The sequence below is a fragment of the Oncorhynchus mykiss genome, chromosome 2 (genome assembly GCF_057628025.1).
Source record: "Oncorhynchus mykiss isolate SJ-2025 chromosome 2, ASM5762802v1, whole genome shotgun sequence".
NCBI lineage: Eukaryota > Metazoa > Chordata > Actinopteri > Salmoniformes > Salmonidae > Oncorhynchus > Oncorhynchus mykiss.
Genome location: NC_143023.1, coordinates 5,898,006 through 5,922,169, shown reverse-complemented (window position 1 = coordinate 5,922,169; position 24,164 = coordinate 5,898,006). Strand labels below are relative to the sequence as shown.

Genomic DNA, 24,164 nt, shown 5'->3' with positions numbered 1-24,164 from the left:
ATTATGGGTAATATTCACCACACTGTGAGACGAAAGCTCCCCAGGACACCCAAGCTGTCCTCAGACAACCCCTCGTTTGTTCGAGGAACTAGCTCCATGTGAGGCGTACAGGCGTACTACGGCGTTAGGAGAAGGACTACAACGCTGTCTGTCAGACAGAGGACATGTCCTTCGTTAGGAGAAGGACTACAAAGCTGTCTGTCAGACAGAGGACACGTCCTACGTTAGGAGAAGGACTACAACGCTGTCTGTCAGACAGAGGACATGTCCTACGTTAGGAGAAGACCTACAACTCTGTCAGACAGAGGACATGTCCTACGTTAGGAGAAGGACTACAACACTGTCTGTCAGACAGAGGACATGTCCTACGTTAGGAGAAGGACTACAACGCTGTCTGTCAGACAGAGGACATGTTCTACGTTAGGAGAAGGACTACAACGCTGTCTGTCAGACAGAGGACATGTCCTACGTTAGGAGAAGGACTACAACGCTGTCTGTCAGACAGAGGACATGTCCTACGTTAGGAGAAGGACTACAACGCTGTCTGTCAGACAGAGGACATGTCCTACGTTAGGAGAAGGACTTCAACGCTGTCTGTCAGACAGAGGACATGTCCTACGTTAGGAGAAGGACTACAACGCTGTCTGTCAGACAGAGGACATGTCCTACGTTAGGAGAAGGACTACAACGCTGTCTGTCAGACAGAGGACATGTCCTATGTTAGGAGAAGGACTTCAATGCTGTCTGTCAGACAGAGGACATGTCCTACGTTAGGAGAAGGACTACAACGCTGTCTGTCAGACAGAGGACATGTCCTACGTTAGGAGAAGGACTACAACGCTGTCTGTCAGACAGAGGACATGTCCTACGTTAGGAGAAGACCTACAACTCTGTCAGACAGAGGACATGTCGTATGTGTAGTATGAATCCAGATGGAACCACGGTGAATCCATTGTTCGTCTGCTGACTTCATGACCCCCCCCGACCTTAGCTTTTTGTGATGTCAAAACCCTGTGGTATTTGTGGCACAGATCAACCGACTGACGCCAGATTGAACATGTTTTACAGAGGAGACCTTTTACACAAGCTATTCCCGATAACCACTTATCGAAGGAACAACTGATTATTAGCGGTTTTCATGTCATCTCCCCAAGCTGAGGCTCGCTACAGCTGCAATCTGTTACCTCTTTTACAGTCAAACTATAAATATTAAATGGGACTTTCCCCCTTCGTTTTCAGCATCTGTAGTCTTTGCAGTAATTTGATGCGGGTGATCTGTGAATATTAATGCCATTTATGGCCCCGTCAGAACAGGTTTGGTGCTAATGTTGCTATGGGACTGGTTGCCAAGGGGCAGTGATCAAAGAAACGGAATTCCATTTCTATGGCAGTGATGCAGCTTCGCTTAATCAAACACTCTGCTGATGATGAAAATAACATGAGGAATGTTGTGCACATTAGCAGACGTGCCAACTGGCTATGCCTACCTACGCATGGGTATCTGTTCTCACCGGGAAAGGGGGAGTGTGTGTTGGTGTTCTGTGTATCAAAACCAATAGACTGGTTAGGGGTACAGAAGTCTTTTCCTGAGGTGGTTTGATTATATTCTGGCGATATCATTCTCTTTAGTTACTCTCCTTTCATGCCATTTGTGTTTTAATACATTGCTCTTACAGCAGAAAGATAGAAATTGAATTATCACAGCGCTACACAATCAAAATGTATTCCTCTTCAAACAATACAAACAGCTGTCTTGATCTTTCTCCATAAATGACCATTTTGAAACAGCTATACAGCTATACTACAAAATCGCTGTCACCATCAGAACACAACCAATCACAAACCTCTCTCAATCAGAAAACAACCAATCACAACACAACCCTCTCTCAATCAGAACACAACCAATCACAATTCTCTCTCAATCAGAAAACAACCTATCACAACACAACCCTCTCTCAATCAGAACACAACCAATCACAACACAAACCTCTCTCAGTCAGAACACAACCAATCACAACCCTCTCTCAGTCAGAACATAACCAATCACAACCCTCTCTCAGTCAGAACACAACCAATCAGAACACAAACCTCTCTCAGTCAGAACACAACCAACCACAACCCTCTCAGTCAGAACACAACCAATCATAACATAACACTCTCTCAGTCAGAACATAACCAATAACAACCCTCTCTCAGTCAGAACACAACCAATCACAACCCAACCCTCTCAGTCAGAACACAACCAATCACAACCCAGCCCTCTCAGTCAGAACACAACCAATCACAACCCAGCCCTCTCAGTCAGAACACAACCAATCACAACCCTCTCTCAGTCAGAACATAACCAATCACAACCCTCTCTCAGTCAGAACACAACCAATCATAACATAACACTCTCTCAGTCAGAACATAACCAATAACAACCCTCTCTCAGTCAGAACACAACCAATCACAACCCAACCCTCTCAGTCAGAACACAACCAATCACAACCCTCTCTCAGTCAGAACACAACCAATCACAACCCTCTCAGTCAGAACACAACCAATAACAACCCTCTCTCAGTCAGAACACAACCAATCACAACCCAACCCTCTCAGTCAGAACACAACCAATAGCAACCCTCTCTCAGTCAGAACACAACCAATCACAACCCAACCCTCTCAGTCAGAACACAACCAATCACAACCCTCTCTCAGTCAGAACACAACCAATCACAACCCTCTCAGTCAGAACACAACCAATAACAACCCTCTCTCAGTCAGAACACAACCAATCACAACCCTCTCTCAGTCAGAACACAACCAATCACAACCCTCTCTCAGTCAGAACACAACCAATCACAACCCTCTCTCAGTCAGAACACAACCTTACTGTATCACTTCCAGTACAGGATGACGTCCCAAACAGCACAGCAACCTTCCTTCCTTCCAGCCTTCCAGCCAAACCCCAGCCCTCCTTACACCGGCCCCAATGACTTCACTTACCCAATGAAATCATTCCCAATTAAGGAGTGACTGAAGAAACCTTTCTAATCTGTGAAGAGATCGCTGCAAATATGACTTTACTCACAATACTCACACGGTTGTTTGTTGACCAACGGACGGACCTTCCCACTGGACACTAACTTGTTTTGGAACGATCTTTCCGGGGAAACATCCACGTTGCAAACAAAGCTTCAACTTGACATCCAAAAGAGTTTAATGTACCAACCCTGTACATCAGTAATCAGTGTAATTAATGTACCAACCCTGTACATCAGTAATCAGTGTAATTAATGTACCAACCCTGTACATCAGTAATCAGTGTAATTAATGTACCAACCCTGTACGTCAGTAATCAGTGTAATTAATGTACCAACCCTGTACATCAGTAATCAGTGTAATTAATGTACCAACCCTGTACGTCAGTAATCAGTGTAATTAATGTACCAACCCTGTACGTCAGTAATCAGTGTAATTAATGTACCAACCCTGTACGTCAGTAATCAGTGTAATTAATGTACCAACCCTGTACGTCAGTAATCAGTGTAATTAATGTACCAACCCTGTACGTCAGTAATCAGTGTAATTAATGTACCAACCCTGTACATCAGTAATCAGTGTAATTAATGTACCAACCCTGTACATCAGTAATCCGTGTAATTAATGTACCAACCCTGTACATCAGTAATCAGTGTAATTAAGGTACCAACCCTGTACATCAGTAATCAGTGTAATTAATGTACCAACCCTGTACATCAGTAATCAGTGTAATTAATGTACCAACCCTGTACATCAGTAATCAGTGTAATTAATGTACCAACCCTGTACATCAGTAATCAGTGTAATTAATGTACCAACCCTGTACGTCAGTAATCAGTGTAATTAATGTACCAACCCTGTACGTCAGTAATCAGTGTAATTAATGTACCAACCCTGCACATCAGTAATCAGTGTAATTAATGTACCAACCCTGTACATCAGTAATCAGTGTAATTAATGTACCAACCCTGTACATCAGTAATCAGTGTAATTAATGTACCAACCCTGTACATCAGTAATCAGTGTAATTAATGTACCAACCCTGTACGTCAGTAATCAGTGTAATTAATGTACCAACCCTGTACGTCAGTAATCAGTGTAATTAATGTACCAACCCTGTACGTCAGTAGTCAGTGTAATTAATGTACCAACCCTGTGCGTCAGTAGTCAGTGTAATTAATGTACCAACCCTGTGCGTCAGTAATCAGTGTAATGAATGTACCAACCCTGTACGCCAGTAGTCAGTGTAATTAATGTACCAACCCTGTACGTCAGTAATCAGTGTAATTAATGTACCAACCCTGTACATCAGTAGTCAGTGTAATTAATGTACCAACCCTGTACGTCAGTAATCAGTGTAATTAATGTACCAACCCTGTACATCAGTAATCAGTGTAATTAATGTACCAACCCTGTACATCAGTAATCAGTGTAATTAATGTACCAACCCTGTACATCAGTAATCAGTGTAATTAATGTACCAACCCTGTACACCAGTAATCAGTGTAATTAATGTACCAACCCTGTACATCAGTAATCGGTGTAATTAATGTACCAACCCTGTACGTCAGTAATCAGTGTAATTAATGTACCAACCCTGTACATCGTAATCAGTGTAATTAATGTACCAACCCTGTACGTCAGTAATCAGTGTAATAATGTACCAACCCTGTACGTCAGTAATCAGTGTAATTAATGTACCAACCCTGTACGTCAGTAATCAGTGTAATTAATGTACCAACCCTGTACGTCAGTAATCAGTGTAATTAATGTACCAACCCTGTACGTCAGTAATCAGTGTAATTAATGTACCAACCCTGTACGTCAGTAATCAGTGTAATTAATGTACCAACCCTGTACGTCAGTAATCAGTGTAATTAATGTACCAACCCTGTACGTCAGTAATCAGTGTAATTAATGTACCAACCCTGTACGTCAGTAATCAGTGTAATTATTGTACCAACCCTGTACGTCAGTAATCAGTGTAATTAATGTACCAACCCTGTACATCAGTAATCAGTGTAATGAATGTACCAACCCTGTACGTCAGTAATCCGTGTAATTAATGTACCAACCCTGTACGTCAGTAATCAGTGTAATTAATGTACCAACCCTGTACGTCAGTAATCAGTGTAATTAATGTACCAACCCTGTACGTCAGTAATCAGTGTAATTAATGTACCAACCCTGTACGTCAGTAATCAGTGTAATTAATGTACCAACCCTGTACATCAGTAATCAGTGTAATTAATGTACCAACCCTGTACATCAGTAGTCAGTGTAATTAATGTAGCAACCCTGTACGTCAGTAATCAGTGTAATTAATGTACCAACCCTGTACATCAGTAATCAGTGTAATTAATGTACCAACCATGTACATCAGTAATCAGTGTAATTAATGTACCAACCCTGTACGTCAGTAATCAGAGTGATTAATGTACCAACCCTGTACGTCAGTAATCAGTGTAATTAATGTACCAACCCTGCACGTCAGTAATCAGTGTAATTAATGTACCAACCCTGTACGTCAGTAATCAGTGTAATTAATGTACCAACCCTGTACGTCAGTAATCAGTGTAATTAATGTACCAACCCTGTACGTCAGTAATCAGTGTAATTAATGTACCAACGCTGTACATCAGTAATCAGTGTAATTAATGTACCAACCCTGTACATCAGTAATCAGTGTAATTAATGTACCAACCCTGTACATCAGTAATCAGTGTAATTAATGTACCAACCCTGTACGTCAGTAATCAGTGTAATTAATGTACCAACCCTGTACATCAGTAATCAGTGTAATTAATGTACCAACCCTGTACATCAGTAGTCAGTGTAATTAATGTACCAACCCTGTACGTCAGTAATCAGTGTAATTAATGTACCAACCCTGTACGTCAGTAATCAGTGTAATTAATGTACCAACCCTGTACATCAGTAATCAGTGTAATTAATGTACCAACCCTGTACATCAGTAATCAGTGTAATTAATGTACCAACCCTGTACGTCAGTAATCAGTGTAATTAATGTACCAACCCTGTATGTCAGTAATCAGTGTAATTAATGTACCAACGCTGTACATCAGTAATCAGTGTAATTAATGTACCAACCCTGTACATCGGTAATCAGTGTAATTAATGTACCAACCCTGTACATCAGTAATCCGTGTAATTAATGTACCAACCCTGTACATCAGTAATCAGTGTAATTAATGTACCAACCCTGTACGTCAGTAATCAGTGTGATTAATGTACCAACCCTGTACATCAGTAATCAGTGTAATTAATGTACCAACCCTGTACATCAGTAGTCCGTGTAATTAATGTACCAACCCTGTACGTCAGTAATCAGTGTAATTAATGTACCAACCCTGTACGTCAGTAATCAGTGTAATTAATGTACCAACCCTGTACATCAGTAATCAGTGTAATTAATGTACCAACCCTTTACATCAGCAATCAGTGTAATTAATGTACCAACCCTGTATGTCAGTAATCAGTGTAATTAATGTACCAACCCTGTACATCAGTAATCATTGTAATTAATGTACCAACCCTGTACACCAGTAATCAGTGTAATTCATGTACCAACCCTGTACATCAGTAATCAGTGTAATTTATGTACCAACCCTGCACGTCAGTAATCAGTGTAATTAATGTACCAACCCTGTACATCAGTAATCAGTGTAATTAATGTACCAACCCTGTACGTCAGTAATCCGTGTAATTAATGTACCAACCCTGTACATCAGTAATCAGTGTAATTAATGTAGCAACCCTGTACGTCAGTAATCAGTGTAATTAATGTACCAACCCTGTACGTCAGTAATCAGTGTAATTAATGTACCAACCCTGTACGTCAGTAATCAGTGTAATTAATGTACCAACCCTGTACGTCAGTAATCAGTGTAATTATTGTACCAACCCTGTACGTCAGTAATCCGTGTAATTAATGTACCAACCCTGTACATCAGTAATCAGTGTAATTAATGTAGCAACCCTGTACGTCAGTAATCAGTGTAATTAATGTACCAACCCTGTACATCAGTAATCAGTGTAATTAATGTACCAACTCTGTACATCAGTAATCAGTGTAATTAATGTACCAACCCTGAACATCAGTAATCGGTGTAATTAATGTACCAACCCTGTACATCAGTAATCTGTGTAATTAATGTAGCAACCCTGTACATCAGTAATCAGTGTAATTAATGTACCAACCCTGCACGTCAGTAATCAGTGTAATTAATGCACCAACCCTGTACATCAGTAATCAGTGTAATTAATGTACCAACCCTGTACGTCAGTAATCAGTGTAATTAATGTACCAACCCTGTACATCAGTAATCAGTGTAATTAATGTACCAACCCTGTACGTCAGTAATCAGTGTAATTAATGTAGCAACCCTGTACATCAGTAATCAGTGTAATTAATGTAGCAACCCTGTACATCAGTAGTCAGTGTAATTCATGCGCTGCTGATTGGTCAAATTGGCCAATATAAAACAAACATATCCCGCCCAAAAACTTGATGAAGGACTCTTTGTCTGTGTAACGAGATCTTCTGGCCTAGTTTAACTTTCTAACTTTGTGTGTGTGTGTGTGTGTGTGTGTGTGTGTGTGTGTGTGTGTGTGTGTGTGTGTGTGTGTGTGTGTGTGTGTGTGTGTGTGTGTGTGTGTGTGTGTGTGTGTGAGAGAGAGAGAGAGTGAGAGTGAGAGTGAGTGAGTGAGTGAGTGAGTGAGTGAGTGAGTGTATGAGTGAGTGAGTGAGTGAGTGAGTGAGTGAGTGAGTGAGTGAGTGAGTGAGTGAGTGAGTGAGTGAGTGAGTGAGTGAGTGAGTGAGTGAGAGAGAGAGAGAGAGAAGTGTTTTGGGGATTGAATTGGATAGTGTGTACCCTTGTGTTTCAGGTGTGAAGTGTTTTGTGGATTCAACAGGATTGTGTGTCCCCCCTTGTGTTTCAGGTGTGTGACTCTGACACTATGCTGGATCCTGCGTCCTCTGTGGAGATGGTGAAGGTTCTGGAGGAAGACCCCATGGTGGGAGGAGTGGGAGGAGACGTCCAGGTAATGTCTCCAATGTTATTGGCTAGTCTGTATGTCTGAGACTGTTCTCCTAGCCTGGTACCATACTGTAGGTGCTGAAACCAGCTTCAGTCTCCATTGTTATTGACTAGTCTGTATGTCTGAGACTGTGTTCTCCTAGCCTGGTACCGTACTGTAGGTGCTGAAACCAGCTCCTACCATTGTTATTGACTAGTCTGTATGTCTGAGACTGTGTTCTCCTAGCCTGGTACCGTACTGTAGGTGCTGAAACCAGCTCCTACCATTGTTATTGACTAGTCTGTATGTCTGAGACTGTGTTCTCCTAGCCTGGTACCGTACTGTAGGTGCTGAAACCAGCTCCAGTCTCCATTGTTATTGACTAGTCTGTATGTCTGAGACTGTTCTCCTAGCCTGGTACCGTACTGTAGGTGCTGAAACCAGCTCCAGTCTCCATTGTTATTGACTAGTCTGTTTGTCTGAGACTGTGTTCTCCTAGCCTGGTACCGTACTGTAGGTGCTGAAACCAGCTCCAGTCTTCTGTTGATAGAATACTAGTGTTGGGTTCAGCACAGTGGAGTCTGCTGAGGGGAGGACGGCTCATAATAATGTCTGGAATGGAGTAAATGGAATGGCAGCAAACCATGTGTTTGATGTATTTGATACCATTCCACTCATTCCACACCAGTCATTACCACGAGCACCGTCCTCCCCAATTAAGGTGCCACCAACCTCCTTTGGTTCAGCACCTACAGCACATACGGCATGGATACAAAGCTAGGGTTGTCCAACTGCTTTCAGAGATGTACTGGGTGTGCAGGTGGGTCATCTAACCCAGTGGATACTGCTGAGGGGAGGACGGCTCATAATAATGTCTGGATTAGGTTTATGGACTGAATTAAATGGTATCAAACACATGTAGGCTGAGAGAATCTTCAGAGTTGCTCCGGGTTAAACTGAGAGAATCTTCAGAGTTGCTCCGGGTTAAACTGAGAGAATCTTCAGAGTTGCTCCGGGTTAAACTGAGAGAATCTTCAGAGTTGCTCCGGGTTAAACTGAGAGAATCTTCAGAGTTGCTCCGGGTTAAACTGAGAGAATCTTCAGAGTTGCTCCGGGTTAAACTGAGAGAATCTTCAGAGTTGCTCCGGGTTAAACTGAGAGAATCTTCAGAGTTGCTCCGGGTTAAACTGAGAGAATCTTCAGAGTTGCTCCGGGTTAAGCTGAGAGAATCTTCAGAGTTGCTCTGGGTTAAACTGAGAGAATCTTCAGAGTTGCTCCGGGTTAAACTGAGAGAATCTTCAGAGTTGCTCCGGTTGAGCTGAGAGAATCTTCAGAGTTGCTCCGGTTGAGCTGAGAGAATCTTCAGAGTTGCTCCGGTTGAGCTGAGAGAATCTTCAGAGTTGCTCCGGGTTAAACTGAGAGAATCTTCAGAGTTGCTCTGGGTTAAACTGAAAGAATCTTCAGAGTTGCTTCGGTTGAGCTGAGAGAATCTTCAGAGTTGCTCCGGGTTAAACTGAGAGAATCTTCAGAGTTGCTCTGGGTTAAACTGAGAGAATCTTCAGAGTTGCTCCGGGTTAAACTGAGAGAATCTTCAGAGTTGCTCCGGGTTAAACTGAGAGAATCTTCAGAGTTGCTCCGGGTTAAACTGAGAGAATCTTCAGAGTTGCTCTGGGTTAAACTGAGAGAATCTTCAGAGTTGCTCTGGGTTAAACTGAGAGAATCTTCAGAGTTGCTCCGGGTTAAACTGAGAGAATCTTCAGAGTTGCTCCGGGTTAAACTGAGAGAATCTTCAGAGTTGCTCCGGGTTAAACTGAGAGAATCTTCAGAGTTGCTCCGGGTTAAACTGAGAGAATCTTCAGAGTTGCTCCGGGTTAAGCTGAGAGAATCTTCAGAGTTGCTCCGGGTTAAACTGAGAGAATCTTCAGAGTTGCTCCGGGTTAAACTGAGAGAATCTTCAGAGTTGCTCCGGGTTAAGCTGAGAGAATCTTCAGAGTTGCTCCGGGTTAAACTGAGAGAATCTTCAGAGTTGCTCCGGGTTAAACTGAGAGAATCTTCAGAGTTGCTCCGGGTTAAACTGAGAGAATCTTCAGAGTTGCTCCGGGTTAAACTGAGAGAATCTTCAGAGTTGCTCCGGGTTAAGCTGAGAGAATCTTCAGAGTTGCTCCGGGTTAAACTGAGAGAATCTTCAGAGTTGCTCCGGGTTAAGCTGAGAGAATCTTCTCACCCTGTGGTTTATTAACTGATGTAGTGATGTTGATGCCTTTTACGGCCCACATCTAGAAACTACAAAGAAATAAACACAAACCTAGTAAAAGTATTTTGATAGCTTTTTCAACAAGTAAGCTTCAGTGCATAAAATAAAGCTTTAGTGCTTTCTTTTATGATCCTGTAAAGTATTCTGGACAAGAGTAAGACTCATGGTTAAGCCTACACTGTTGTTGAGGACCAAATCTGCCCTTATTTCATTTAAAGTTCCCCGAATACCAAATAATACAAACTATAAAAATGTATCTACACAACAGGACATTCCTCGACAAAATTGAGTTAGCCTATACCTTAGGCTTACATTGATTACTCCCATGTGAGAATTCTACACAATAGCAGGTTGATAGGTGGAACATTTGTAGGAGCTCTGGGAGAGTTGATAGCATTTTCTTTTGCTAATTAGGGGTCCTTAAACCAACTGCCCACGATTGTGCCGTTTGGTTGCTATGCTGATACTATAGAATGTGTTTACAGCAGTTGTTAACCAACTTAAATACCCTGACCTTATGTGTCTTTCTTCCTCCACAGATCCTGAACAAATACGAGTCCTGGATCTCGTTTCTTAGCAGCGTCCGTTACTGGATGGCCTTCAACATCGAGCGAGCGTGTCAGTCCTACTTCGGCTGCGTCCAGTGTATCAGTGGACCACTGGGAATGTACAGGAACAACCTGCTCCACGAGTTCATAGAGGATTGGTACAACCAGACCTTCATGGGCAGCCACTGTAGCTTCGGCGACGACCGCCACCTCACCAACCGCGTGCTGAGCTTGGGCTACGCCACCAAGTACACGGCCCGGTCCAAGTGCCTGACCGAGACCCCCATCACCTACCTGCGCTGGCTGAACCAGCAGACCCGGTGGAGTAAGTCTTACTTCAGAGAGTGGCTCTACAACGCCATGTGGTTCCACAAACACCACCTCTGGATGACCTACGAGGCTGTCATCACTGGGTTCTTCCCCTTCTTCCTCATCGCCACGGCGATACAGCTGTTCTACCAGGGGAGGATCTGGAATATCCTTCTCTTCCTGTTGATCGTCCAGGCGGTCGCCCTCATCAAGTCCTCCTTTGCCTCTTGCATGAGGGGCAACATCGTCATGGTCTTCATGTCCTTCTACTCAGTGTTGTACATGTCCAGTCTGCTACCGGCCAAGATGTTTGCTATCGCCACCATAAACAAGGCTGGCTGGGGCACGTCAGGGAGGAAGACGATCGTGACTAACTTCGTAGGGCTCGTTCCCATATCGGTCTGGTTCACCATCCTCTTCCTTGGCATTATCTATACGGTCGTCCAGGAAACCAGAAAAGATTCTCCTTTTCCAGACTCTGAAAAGATAGTCTTAATCGTTGGTGCGATAGTGTACGCCAGCTACTGGGTCATGCTCTTGACGTTGTACATGGTACTGATCACTAAATGTGGCAAGAGGAAGAAAGAACAGCAGTATGATATGGTGCTGGATGTATGACATCTTCCTCTTTTCCTCCTCCTCCTCCCCCTCCTCCACTGAAACTCCTCGATCGGATCTTAAACGCCACTCTATTTCCTGTATAGTGCACTACTTTTCACCAGGGTCCATACAGGGCTCTGGTCAACAAAGTAACACACTTTTTACGGATCAGGGTGCAGTTCGAGACGCAGACATGCTCCCTCTCAACGTTTACAAAGTGAAGAATCTCAAACTGCTCATTGATTGTTGGACTCTCGGCAGGTGACGTGAAGTGACGATGCCAGAAGAGCGATATCATTGCTGCTGTGACTGACTGCAACAAGAAACCCTAGATATTTCCTTATGAAATATTGTGATGATGAGGTAAAAAAAACTCTTGTTGGTGATGTGTTTTGCCAAATGGAAAACCACCAAATGGACATCCTGTTTTTTCCACATAGATACACAGAGATGATGTGCATAATGTCCTATGCACTTTTAAAGTCTCACTCCCATTGTGCATAATGCTTGACAGAGTCATTTGAAGATGAAATACCTCAGTGGGTATGCTTTTCATTGTATGAGTGAGTGATCGGGAAGCACCCAGAAAATGGCTCGTTCTTGATTATAACATAATTTATGATGTTTTTTTGGTCATATTTGTCCTCTTTTTTTTATACACAGTTGTTAATGAAAGTCAAAGCTGGAATTTCTCAGTTCTTTGGCCATGCTGTATCTGTTGACGTGTTACTTTGTAATTTACATATTATATTTTAATGCCTTTTTATATAGACTTTTTTTAAATTCTATTTTTGCTTTAATAAACACCAAAGATTCTTTATTTTCATTCATTTTTTTATATAAAATGGAGAGAAAAAAAATGCATTGTGCATTCAACTGTTATAACAATGATGTGTGTATCTGACCAAAAATGTGAAGTTAACAGCTGGGTTTTTGTCTGCAATGATAACAATAAAATGCAATTCTAGGGATAAGTTATTGAATACAAGAAGGGTGATTAACCTGTGTGTTTTTTTTATGTACATTGAGAGAAAACCAGCAATATTTATAAGAAGATTCTGTGGTTTATAGATAATTATATATTTGATAATATACATTTCATAATAGACCTTATAGAGACCATCGTTGGTTTTGGAGAGGTAGCCGTTCTGCAGGATTTTGCTCCAGCCCTAATCTTAACATAGCCTTTCGCAAATCTAAATTAGCAAGACAGCACAAACAGATCTTGGGACCAGGCTAGCTCTAACACACTCTAATTTACCGATCAGCACAAACTAATCTGGGACCAGGCTAGCTCTAACACACTCTAATTTACCGATCAGCACAAACTAATCTGGGACCAGGCTAGCTCTAACACACTCTAATCTACTGATCAGCACAAACTAATCTGGGACCAGGCTAGCTCTAACACACTCTAATCTACTGATCAGCACAAACTGATCTGGGACCAGGCTAGCTCTAACACACTCTAATCTACTGATCAGCACAAACTGATCTGGGACCAGGCTAGCTCTAACACACTCTAATTTACTGATCAGCACAAACTGATCTGGGACCAGGCTAGCTCTAACACACTCTAATTTACCGATCAGCACAAACTAATCTGGGACCAGGCTAGCTCTAACACACTCTAATCTACTGATCAGCACAAACTGATCTGGGACCAGGCTAGCTCTAACACACTCTAATTCACTGATCAGCACAAACTGATCTGGGACCAGGCTAGCTCTAACACACTCTAATCTACTGATCAGCACAAACTGATCTGGGACCAGGCTAACTGTTACTGCAGGGCAGGAGCAAAAGCCTGCCACGCAGTATCTCTTCAGGCGGCGGTTTTGACCACCTCTTGCCTTACTGTAGGACTTCCTGAAATAGGTTTCAAGGTTTCATACACATGAGGACTTTCGTCACATGATGCGTTCTGAAAATTGTATAAACAATGCGTTAATCCACATCAGATTAAAATCCCAAAAGATACATTTTCGCAAAAATGTAATGATCTATTCCAGAGTATTGATTATTGATTATTGACTCTTTAGAGAGTTTAAGAACACATTTTAATCCATTTTATTAGAATTGATCAGACCGAATATTGAACCGTGATTTTGGGATCATGGGTAGTATTATCCTGAAGCACTTTTGTGTTGTGCCAAACAATAAATAAATAATGTCTTACTATGTCTAGAAAGTTGTCATCATTGATCTGTAATACTACTTCTGTCATAATGAATATGTGTGACTCCCTCGTGTCTTATAACACTGATGGTCAGTAAAACACACTTGTTTGCACATAAAATGAGACATTCTCACTAGTGTAGTAGTGTTCGGTTTACATTGGCGGATGTTGCTGTTTGGCTGCTGTTGTGTTTTATTGTTTCAATGGAGACAGCTGAATCTGGAGAATAGAGGGCCTTTCTCCAGACAAGTATCACGGGGTGGAGAGTTGCCATGGCAGAGAAGCTTATTTATTGTACACACAAACATTTTAGTATACTGTAGCAGAGTAGTGAAATCAGTCGTCTAGACTTGGCCATTCCATAAGAATCCTCTCACTGATCTTCCCAGGTCATCCAGGAGGTTCACTTTGAATGAGATACATCACATGGTATTAATGGGGAAGATTTTTATTTTTCTTAAAGCAGAATTCTCCCACAGAATTCTCTCACAGAATTCTCCCACAGAATTCTCCCACAGAATTCTCCCACAGAATTCTCCCACAGAATTCTCCCACAGAATTCTCTCACAGAATTCTCCCACAGAATTCTAACTCAATACTCTATTACTCAAGACAGCCCATTCCAGAGTACAGAACTAGGTTATTACTCACACAAAATGACATGTTTAAGTCCTCCTAGACTAACATTGGATTGAACACCTGCTGTTAAAATCCTCCTGAGTTCTGCTGTATTTCTGTCCAGTCTCCAACATGGCTCCCAAACGACCCAAGTCAAGAAGAGTACACTATATAGGGAATAGGGTTCCATTTGTGATGAAAACTCTTGTCTGGTCTCAGACCATAAGGGGAAAACTGGAACCACAACATTGTACTATACCACTTTCAACAGGTGGTAAAAAAACTGAAATCCAGCTTCTTCCTGGTTGGTTGGGTCATGGAAAGAAAAAGTACACGTGAATTCTCTCAGTACTGCACAGCCACCAAGCCAGCTGTGTTTTCTCTGTCTAGCTACCTCACTGTAGTAACAGACCGAGAGACCCAGTCATACATCCAGAACGGCACATGTGGGCAACATCGGAGCCAAGTCCCCCAGTGAGTCACACCTGGGTTCAAAAACTATCCGAAATCCTTATACATACTTTGTCTATGTTTGATTGAGCTTGCCTGGCAAAATGGAACCAATGGAATCATTCCAAAAGTGTAAAACCCCGCCCATCGGGCACTCCAGGCAGGCTAAAGCAAACGCTGAAACTATGTGAAAGATTTGGAATACTACTTGAACCCAGGGTCTGCAGTGCGTCAGCAGTGAAACGCCATTCCCAGCTTTGCCAGAGGCATTAAAGTAGCGCTCAGAGCTGGAGCTATTCCCCTTTGTCTGTGGGAATGAATGTATGTAACTCATGTCATGTTCTCCTGCATGCAGAGCTCCAGTTCTTGGTCAGAGCTGCCAGACTCTGCACAGTGGAATCATTAGCAGTACAGCTGAATCATATACCATGAGGATCTGTGGGACTGAATAACTCAACCATTCTAGAAGCCATTGAGACTCTAAAGAACACATTGGCTGTTGTGAATGTTCTAGATGTGAAGAGTTTCATTCCAAAACCCTATAGTGGAGCAAAAAAGTATTTAGTCAGCCACCAATTGTGCAAGTTCTCCCACTTAAAAAGATGAGAGAGGCCTGTAATTTTCATCATAGGTACACAACTTCAACTTTTTCCAGAAAATCACATTGTAGGATTTTTTATGAATTTATTTGTAAATTATGGTTTAAAATAAGTAATTGTCACCTACAAACAAGCAATATTTCTGGCTCTCACAGACCTGTAACTTCTTCTTTAAGAGGCTCCTCTGTCCTCCACTCGTTACCTGTATTAATGGCACCTGTTTGAACTTGTTATCAGTATAAAAGACACCTGTCCACAACCTCAAACAGTCGCACTCCAAACTCCACTATGGCCAAGACCAAAGAGCTGTCAAAGGACACCAGAAACAAAAGTGTAGACCTGAACCAGGCTGGGAAGACTGAATCTGCAATAGGTAAGCAGCTTGGTTTGAAGAAATCAACTGTGGGAGCAAATATTAGGAAATGGAAGACATACAAGATCACTGATAATCTCCCTCGATCTGGGGCTCCACGCAAGATCTCACCCCGTGGGGTCAAAATTATCACAAGAACGGTGAGCAAAAATCCCAGAACCACGCAAGGGGGGCCTAGTGAATGACCTGCAGAGAGCTGGGACCAAAGTAACAAAGCCTACCATCAGCAAGGGCATTGTAGATGAAACGTGGCTGGGTCTTTCAGCATGACAATGATCCCAAACACACCACCCGGCCAACGAAGGAGTGGCTTCGTAAGAAGCATTTCAAGGTCCTGGAGTGGCCTAGCCAGTCTCCAGATCTCAACCCCATAGAAAATATTTGGAGGGAGTTGAAAGTCCGTGTTGCCCAGCAACAGCCCCAAAACATCACTGCTCTAGAGGAGATCTGCATGGAGGAATGGGCCAAAATACCAGCAACAGTGTGTGAAAACCTTGTGAAGACTTACATTGCCAACAAAGGGTATATAACAAAGTATTGAGATAAACTTTTGTTATTGACCAAATACTTATTTTCCACCATAATTTACAAATAAATTCATAACAAATCCTACAATGTGATTTTCCGGATTTTTTTTTCATTTTGTCTGTCATAGTTGAAGTGTACCAATGATGAAAATAACAGGCCTCTCTCATCTTTTTAAGTGGGAGAAATTGCACAATTGGTGGCTGACTAAATACTTTTTTGCCCCACTGTATATATATGCATTTTCTGAATCTTTCGTAAATTCTATTTTTTTTGTTTAAAGAATTTATGAAAGAGATTGGTGTGTTTTCGGAACGGGGTTGTTGAATGACAGACAGGTGTGTTTAAAACCTATCACTACGTGGTTTCATGTCAGAGACAAACCATCGCATGTTGTTGCAAAACAAGATACACTGCATTCAGGAAGTATTCAGACCCCTCCCCCTTTTCCACATTTTGTTACGTTACAGCCTTATTCTAAAATGTATTAAGTTAAAACTATTTCCTCATCAATATACACACAATACCCACAATGACAAAGTGAAAACAGGTTTTCAGAAATATTTGCAAATGTATTAAAATTAGAGAACATAAATACCTTATTTACATAAGTATTCAGACCCTTTGCTATGAGACTGAAAATTAAGTGCATCCTGTTTCCATTGATCATCCTTGAATTGTTTCTACAACTTGATTGGAGTCCAAATTCAATTGATTGGTCATGATTTGGAAAGACTCACACCTGTCTATATCAGGTCCCACAGTTGACAGTGCATGTCAGAGCAAAAACCAACCCATGAGGTTGAAGGAATTGTCCATAGAGCTCAGCGACAGGATTGTGTCGAGGCACAGATCTGGGGAAGGGCACCAAAACATTTCTGCAGCATTGAAGGTACCAAGAACACAGCGGCCTCCATCATTCTTAAATGGAAGAAGTTTGGAACCACCAAGACTCTTCCTAGAGCTGGCCGCCCAGCCAAACTGAGCAATTGGGGGAGAAGGGCCTTGGTCAGGGAGGTGACCAAGAACCCGATGGTCACTCTGACAGAGCTCCAGAGATCCTCTTTGGAGATGGGAGAATCTTCCAGAAGGACAACCATCTCTGCAGCACTCCACCAATCAGGCCTTTATGATAGAGTGGCCAGACGGAAGCCACTCCTCAGTAAAAGGCACATGACAGCCCACTTGGAGTTTGACAAAAGGCACCTAAAGGACTCTCAGATCATGAGAAACAAGATTCTCTGGTCTGATGAAACCAAGATTGAACTCTTTGGCCTGAATGCCAAGCCTCACGTCTGGAGGAAACCTGTCAGGGACTGGGAGACTAGTCAGGATCGAGGGAAAGATGAACAGAGGTAAAGTACAGAAAGATCCTGAATGAAAGCCTGCTCCAGAGTGCTCAGGACCTCAGACTGGGGCGAAAGTTCACCTTCCAACAGGACAACGACCCTAAGCACACAGCCAAGACAACGCAGGAGTGATTTCGGGACAAGTCTCTGAATGTCCTTGAGTGGCCCAGCCAAAGCCCAGACTCTAACCTGATCAAACATCTCCGGAGAGACCTGAAAATAGCTGTGCAGTGACGTTCCCCATCCAACCTGACAGAGCTTGAAAGGATCTGCAGAGAAGAATCGTCAAAACTGTTGAAATACAGGTGTACCAAGCTTGTGGCGTCATACCCAAGAAGACTTGAGGCTGTAATCGCTGCCAAAGGTTCTTCAACAAAGTACTGAGTAAAGGGTCTGAATACTTGATATTTCCGGTTTTTTATATTTATTACATTTGCAAGAAATGCTAAAAACCTGTTTTTGCTTTGTCATTATGAGGTATTTGGTGTAGATTTATGAGTGGTGTAACGTACTGGGTGTCGTTAGTATGAAGTCAGGCACAGGGAAAACGGACAGTTCAATATAGTGCACACACGGTGAACCACGGCCACCCCACTAAACACTGGGTGCTCAAATTATTTAAATTGAATTTGTTTTTATCTCGTCTCTGGTCAAAAGTAGTGCACTATATAGGGAATAGGGTGCCATTTGGGACGAGGCCAAACTCTAACCAAACACTGTAGCATGAGGCTAGAATTGGTGTTAAATATACAGGATAGGAACATACCATTCAAGATAACCAATGGATATACAGGATAGGAACATTCTATTCCAGCTAATCAATGGATATACAGGATAGGAACATTCTATTCCAGCTAATCAATGGATATACAGGATAGGAACATTCTATTCCAGCTAATCAATGGATATACAGGATAGGAGCATACCATTCCAGATAACCAATGGATATACAGGATAGGAACATTCTATTCCAGCTAATCAATGGATATACAGGATAGGAACATTCTATTCCAGCTAATCAATGGACATACAGGATAGGAGCATACCATTCCAGATAACCAATGGATATACAGGATAGGAACATTCTATTCCAGCTAATCAATGGATATACAGGATAGGAACATTCTATTCCAGCTAATCAATGGACATACAGGATAGGAGCATACCATTCCAGATAACCAATGGGTATACAGCGTTTTGCAACTAAACCCTGAATGAATCTACAGTACACACTAGGTCAACCCTACATGAATCTACAGTACACACTAGGCCAACCCTACATGAATCTACAGTACACACTAGGCCAACCTTACATGAATCTACAGTACACACTAGGCCAACCCTACATGAATCTACAGTACACACTAGGCCAACCTTACATGAATCTACAGTACACACTAGGTCAACCCTACATGAATCTACAGTACACACTAGACCAACCCTACATTAATCTACAGTACACACTAGGTCAACCTTACATTAATCTACAGTACACACTAGGTCAACCCTACATGAATCTACAGTACACACTAGACCAACCCTACATTAATCTACAGTACACACTAGGCCAACCCTACATGAATCTACAGTACACACTAGGTCAACCTTACATGAATTCCACTGAATTAATTTATTTTTTAGGTTTATACTTGTGACTTCAATGTTCATTACAACTGTTGGCCTTAATAAGACAATTAGATTTGGGACATACTAGAGCATGGTTACTGTAATACATAAACACTCAGGCTAGGTGAAGAAGGCACTGAATAATTGTTAGGAATCTAGAGGTCATTACAGTACATTTTATAGATTTGGCTGGCCACTATAACATTATCAGTTACCATGGTTTTGAGAGGTCAAAATACATACTTAATGAGGGTGTATATGTAAATAAATAGATAACATCTATCCACATAGAAAAGGTTGTCCAAGGCCATACGATCTGAGTCTTAATAGCTGTGTTTAATTCAGCATCAACTATTGCTTCCCACATGCTTATATAGTTACATTAGAGTCATTTATTATTTTGTATGTTTTATTTAACCTTTATCTACCATTCAATGTCATCTACCACTCAATGTCATCTACCATTCAATGTCATCTACCACTCAATGTCATCTACCATTCAATGTCATCTACCATTCAATGTCATCTACCACTCAATGTCATCTACCATTCAATGTCATCTACCACTCAATGTCATCTACCACTCAATGTCATCTACCATTCAATGTCATCTACCATTCAATGTCATCTACCACTCAATGTCATCTACCATTCAATGTCATCTACCACTCAATGTCATCTACCATTCAATGTCATCTACCATTCAACATCATCTACCACTCAATGTCATCTACCATTCATCTACCATTCAATGCCATCTACCATTCAATGTCATCTACCATTCAACATCATCTACCACTCAATGTCATCTACCATTCATCTACCATTCAATGTCATCTACCATTCAATGTCATCTACCATTCAATGTCATCTACCACTCAATGTCATCTACCATTCAATGTCATCTACCATTCAATGCCATCTACCATTCAATGTCATCTACCACTCAATGTCATCTACCATTCAATGTCATCTACCATTCAATGTCATCTACCATTCAATGTCATCTACCATTCAATGTCATCTACCATTCAATGTCATCTACCATTCAATGTCATCTACCATTCAATGTCATCTACCATTCAATGTCATCTACCATTCAATGTCATCTACCATTCAACGTCATCTACCATTCAACGTCATCTACCATTCAACGTCATCTACCATTCAATGTCATCTACCATTCAATGCCATCTACCATTCAATGTCATCTACCATTCAATGTCATCTACCATTCAATGCCATCTACCATTCAATGCCATCTACCATTCAATGTCATCTACCATTCAATGTCATCTACCATTCAATGTCATCTACCATTCAATGCCATCTACCATTCAATGTCATCTACCATTCAATGCCATCTACCATTCAATGCCATCTACCATTCAATGTCATCTACCATTCAATGTCATCTACCATTCAATGCCATCTACCATTCAATGCCATCTACCATTCAATGTCATCTACCATTCAATGTCATCTACCATTCAATGCCATCTACCATTCAATGCCATCTACCATTCAATGCCATCTACCATTCAATGTCATCTACCATTCAATGTCATCTACCATTCAACATCATCTACCATTCAACGTCATCTACCATTCAACATCATCTACCATTCAATGTCATCTACCATTCAATGTCATCTACCATTCAATGTCATCTACCATTCAATGCCATCTACCATTCAATGTCATCTACCATTCAATGCCATCTACCATTCAATGTCATCTACCATTCAATGCCATCTACCATTCAATGCCATCTACCATTCAATGCCATCTACCATTCAATGTCATCTACCATTCAATGCCATCTACCATTCAATGTCATCTACCATTCAATGCCATCTACCATTCAATGTCATCTACCATTCAATGCCATCTACCATTCAATGCCATCTACCATTCAATGCCATCTACCATTCAATGCCATCTACCATTCAATGTCATCTACCATTCAATGCCATCTACCATTCAATGCCATCTACCATTCAATGCCATCTACCATTCAATGCCATCTACCATTCAATGCCATCTACCATTCAATGTCATCTACCATTCAATGCCATCTACCATTCAATGCCATCTACCATTCAATGTCATCTACCATTCAATGCCATCTACCATTCAATGTCATCTACCATTCAATGCCATCTACCATTCAATGCCATCTACCATTCAATGCCATCTACCATTCAATGTCATCTACCATTCATCTACCATTCAATGTCATCTACCATTCAATGCCATCTACCATTCAATGTCATCTACCACTCAATGTCATCTACCACTCATCTACCATTCAATGTCATCTACCATTCAATGCCATCTACCATTCATCTACCATTCAATGTCATCTACCATTCAATGTCATCTACCATTCAATGTCATCTACCACTCATCTACCATTCAATGTCATCTACCATTCAATGTCATCTACCATTCAATGTCATCTACCATTCAACGTCATCTACCGTTCAATGCCATCTACCACTCAATGTCATCTACCACTCATCTACCATTCAATGTCATCTACCATTCAATGTCATCTACCATTCATCTACCATTCAATGCCATCTACCATTCAATGTCATCTACCATTCATCTACCATTCAATGTCATCTACCATTCAATGCCATCTACCACTCAATGTCATCTACCATTCAATGTCATCTACCATTCAATGTCATCTACCACTCATCTACCATTCAATGTCATCTACCATTCAATGTCATCTACCATTCATCTACCATTCAATGTCATCTACCATTCAATGCCATCTACCACTCAATGTCATCTACCATTCATCTACCATTCAATGTCATCTACCATTCAATGCCATCTACCATTCAATGTCATCTAGGACCATGCCCCAGGAATACCTGACATGATGACTCCTTGCTGTCCCCAGTCCACCTGACTGTGCTGCTGCTCCAGTTTCAACTATTCTGCCTTATTATTATTCGACCATGCTGGTCATTTATGAACATTTGAACATCTTGACCATGTTTTGTTATAATCTCCACCCGGCACAGCCAGAATAGGACTGGCCACCCCACATAGCCTGGTTCCTCTCTAGGTTTCTTCCTAGGTTCTGGCCTTTCTAGGGAGTTTTTCCTAGCCACCGTGCTTCTTCACCTGCATTGCTTGCTGTTTGGGGTTTTAGGCTGGGTTTCTGTACAGCACTTTGAGATATCAGCTGATGTACGAAGGGCTATATAAATAAATTTGATTTAAATAAATTTGATCTACCATTCATCTACCATTCAATGTCATCTACCATTCATCTACCATTCAATGTCATCTACCATTCAATGTCATCTACCATTCATCTACCATTCAATGTCATCTACCATTCAATGTCATCTACCATTCATCTACCATTCAATGTCATCTACCATTCAATGGCATCTACCATTCAATGTCATCTACCATTCAATGTCATCTACCGTTCAATGTCATCTACCATTCAATGTCATCTACCATTCAATGTCATCTACCGTTCAATGTCATCTACCATTCAATGTCATCTACCATTCTACGTCATCTACCATTCAAGTGTCTGTTGTCAAGATGTCCTGTTCACTTATCTCCAGGGGGTTTTGTCTCTTGCCTCCCAACAAAAAACATGTGTTTTATTTCATTTGTGTCATTGTTTCGCTCAGCGGGGAATGGTCCAAACGGAGACAAATGAAGAGACCCTCCCTCCCCTCGACAGCAATTATTTACTGACTGTCGTCATTAGTCTTTCATGACCAACAGGACATTCAGAGAAATCATATTTACCCTGCCGCCGTTAATAAAATCACAGATGGACCTGGAACCTAGAATCAACGAAACGCACCGCCTGTCTTTGTTCCCCTCCCTGCTAAAACAGCCTTCTGTCATTCCCCTCACTGCTAAAACAGCCTACTGTTCCCCTCCCTGCTAAAACAGCCTGATGTCGTTCCCCTCCCTGATAAAACAGCCTACTGTTGTTCCCCTCCCTGCTAAAACAGCCTACTCTTCCCCTCCCTGCTAAAACAGCCTGATATCGTTCCCCTCCCTGATAAAACAGCCTGCTGTTGTTCCCCTCCCTGCTAAAACAGCCTACTGTTCCCCTCCCTGCTAAAACAGCCTACTGTTCCCCTCCCTGCTAAAACAGCCTTCTGTCGTTCCCCTCTCTGCTAAAACAGCCTACTCTTCCCCTCCCTGCTAAAACAGCCTGATGTCGTTCCCCTCCCTGCTAAAACAGCCTTCTGTCGTTCCCCTCCCTGCTAAAACAGCCTACTGTTCCCCTGCCTGCTAAAACAGCCTTCTGTCGTTCCCCTGCCTGCTAAAACAGCCTTCTGTCGTTCCCCTGCCTGATAAAACAGCCTGCTGTTCCCCTCCCTGCTAAAACAGCCTGCTGTCGTTCCCCTCCCTGATAAAACAGCCTTCTGTCGTTCCCCTGCCTGATAAAACAGCCTGCTGTTCCCCTCCCTGCTAAAACAGCCTGCTGTCGTTCCCCTCCCTGATAAAACAGCCTTCTGTCGTTCCCCTGCCTGATAAAACAGCCTGCTGTCGTTCCCCTCCCTGCTAAAACAGCCTTCTGTTGTTACCCTCCCTGCTAAAACAGCCTTCTGTCGTTACCCTCCCTGCTAAAACAACCTTCTGTCGTTCCCCTCCCTGCTAAAACAGCCTTC

The 24,164-nt window shown here is 42.0% G+C and overlaps 1 protein-coding gene across 1 annotated transcript in view; it reads left to right on the top strand.

Moving 5' to 3' along the window:
• LOC110520721 (hyaluronan synthase 2) overlaps nucleotides 1–13,963 on the top strand; it is a 28,947-nt gene extending 14,984 nt beyond the window's left edge. Inside the window, exons 3-4 of the mRNA XM_090216323.1 lie at nucleotides 7,984–8,085; nucleotides 10,855–13,963. Coding sequence (XP_090072449.1) covers nucleotides 7,984–8,085; nucleotides 10,855–11,790 — 1,038 coding nt within the window. The 3' untranslated portion in view covers nucleotides 11,791–13,963. The remainder of the gene's footprint in view (nucleotides 1–7,983; nucleotides 8,086–10,854) is intronic.
• The last annotated feature ends 10,201 nt before the right edge of the window (nucleotides 13,964–24,164 follow it).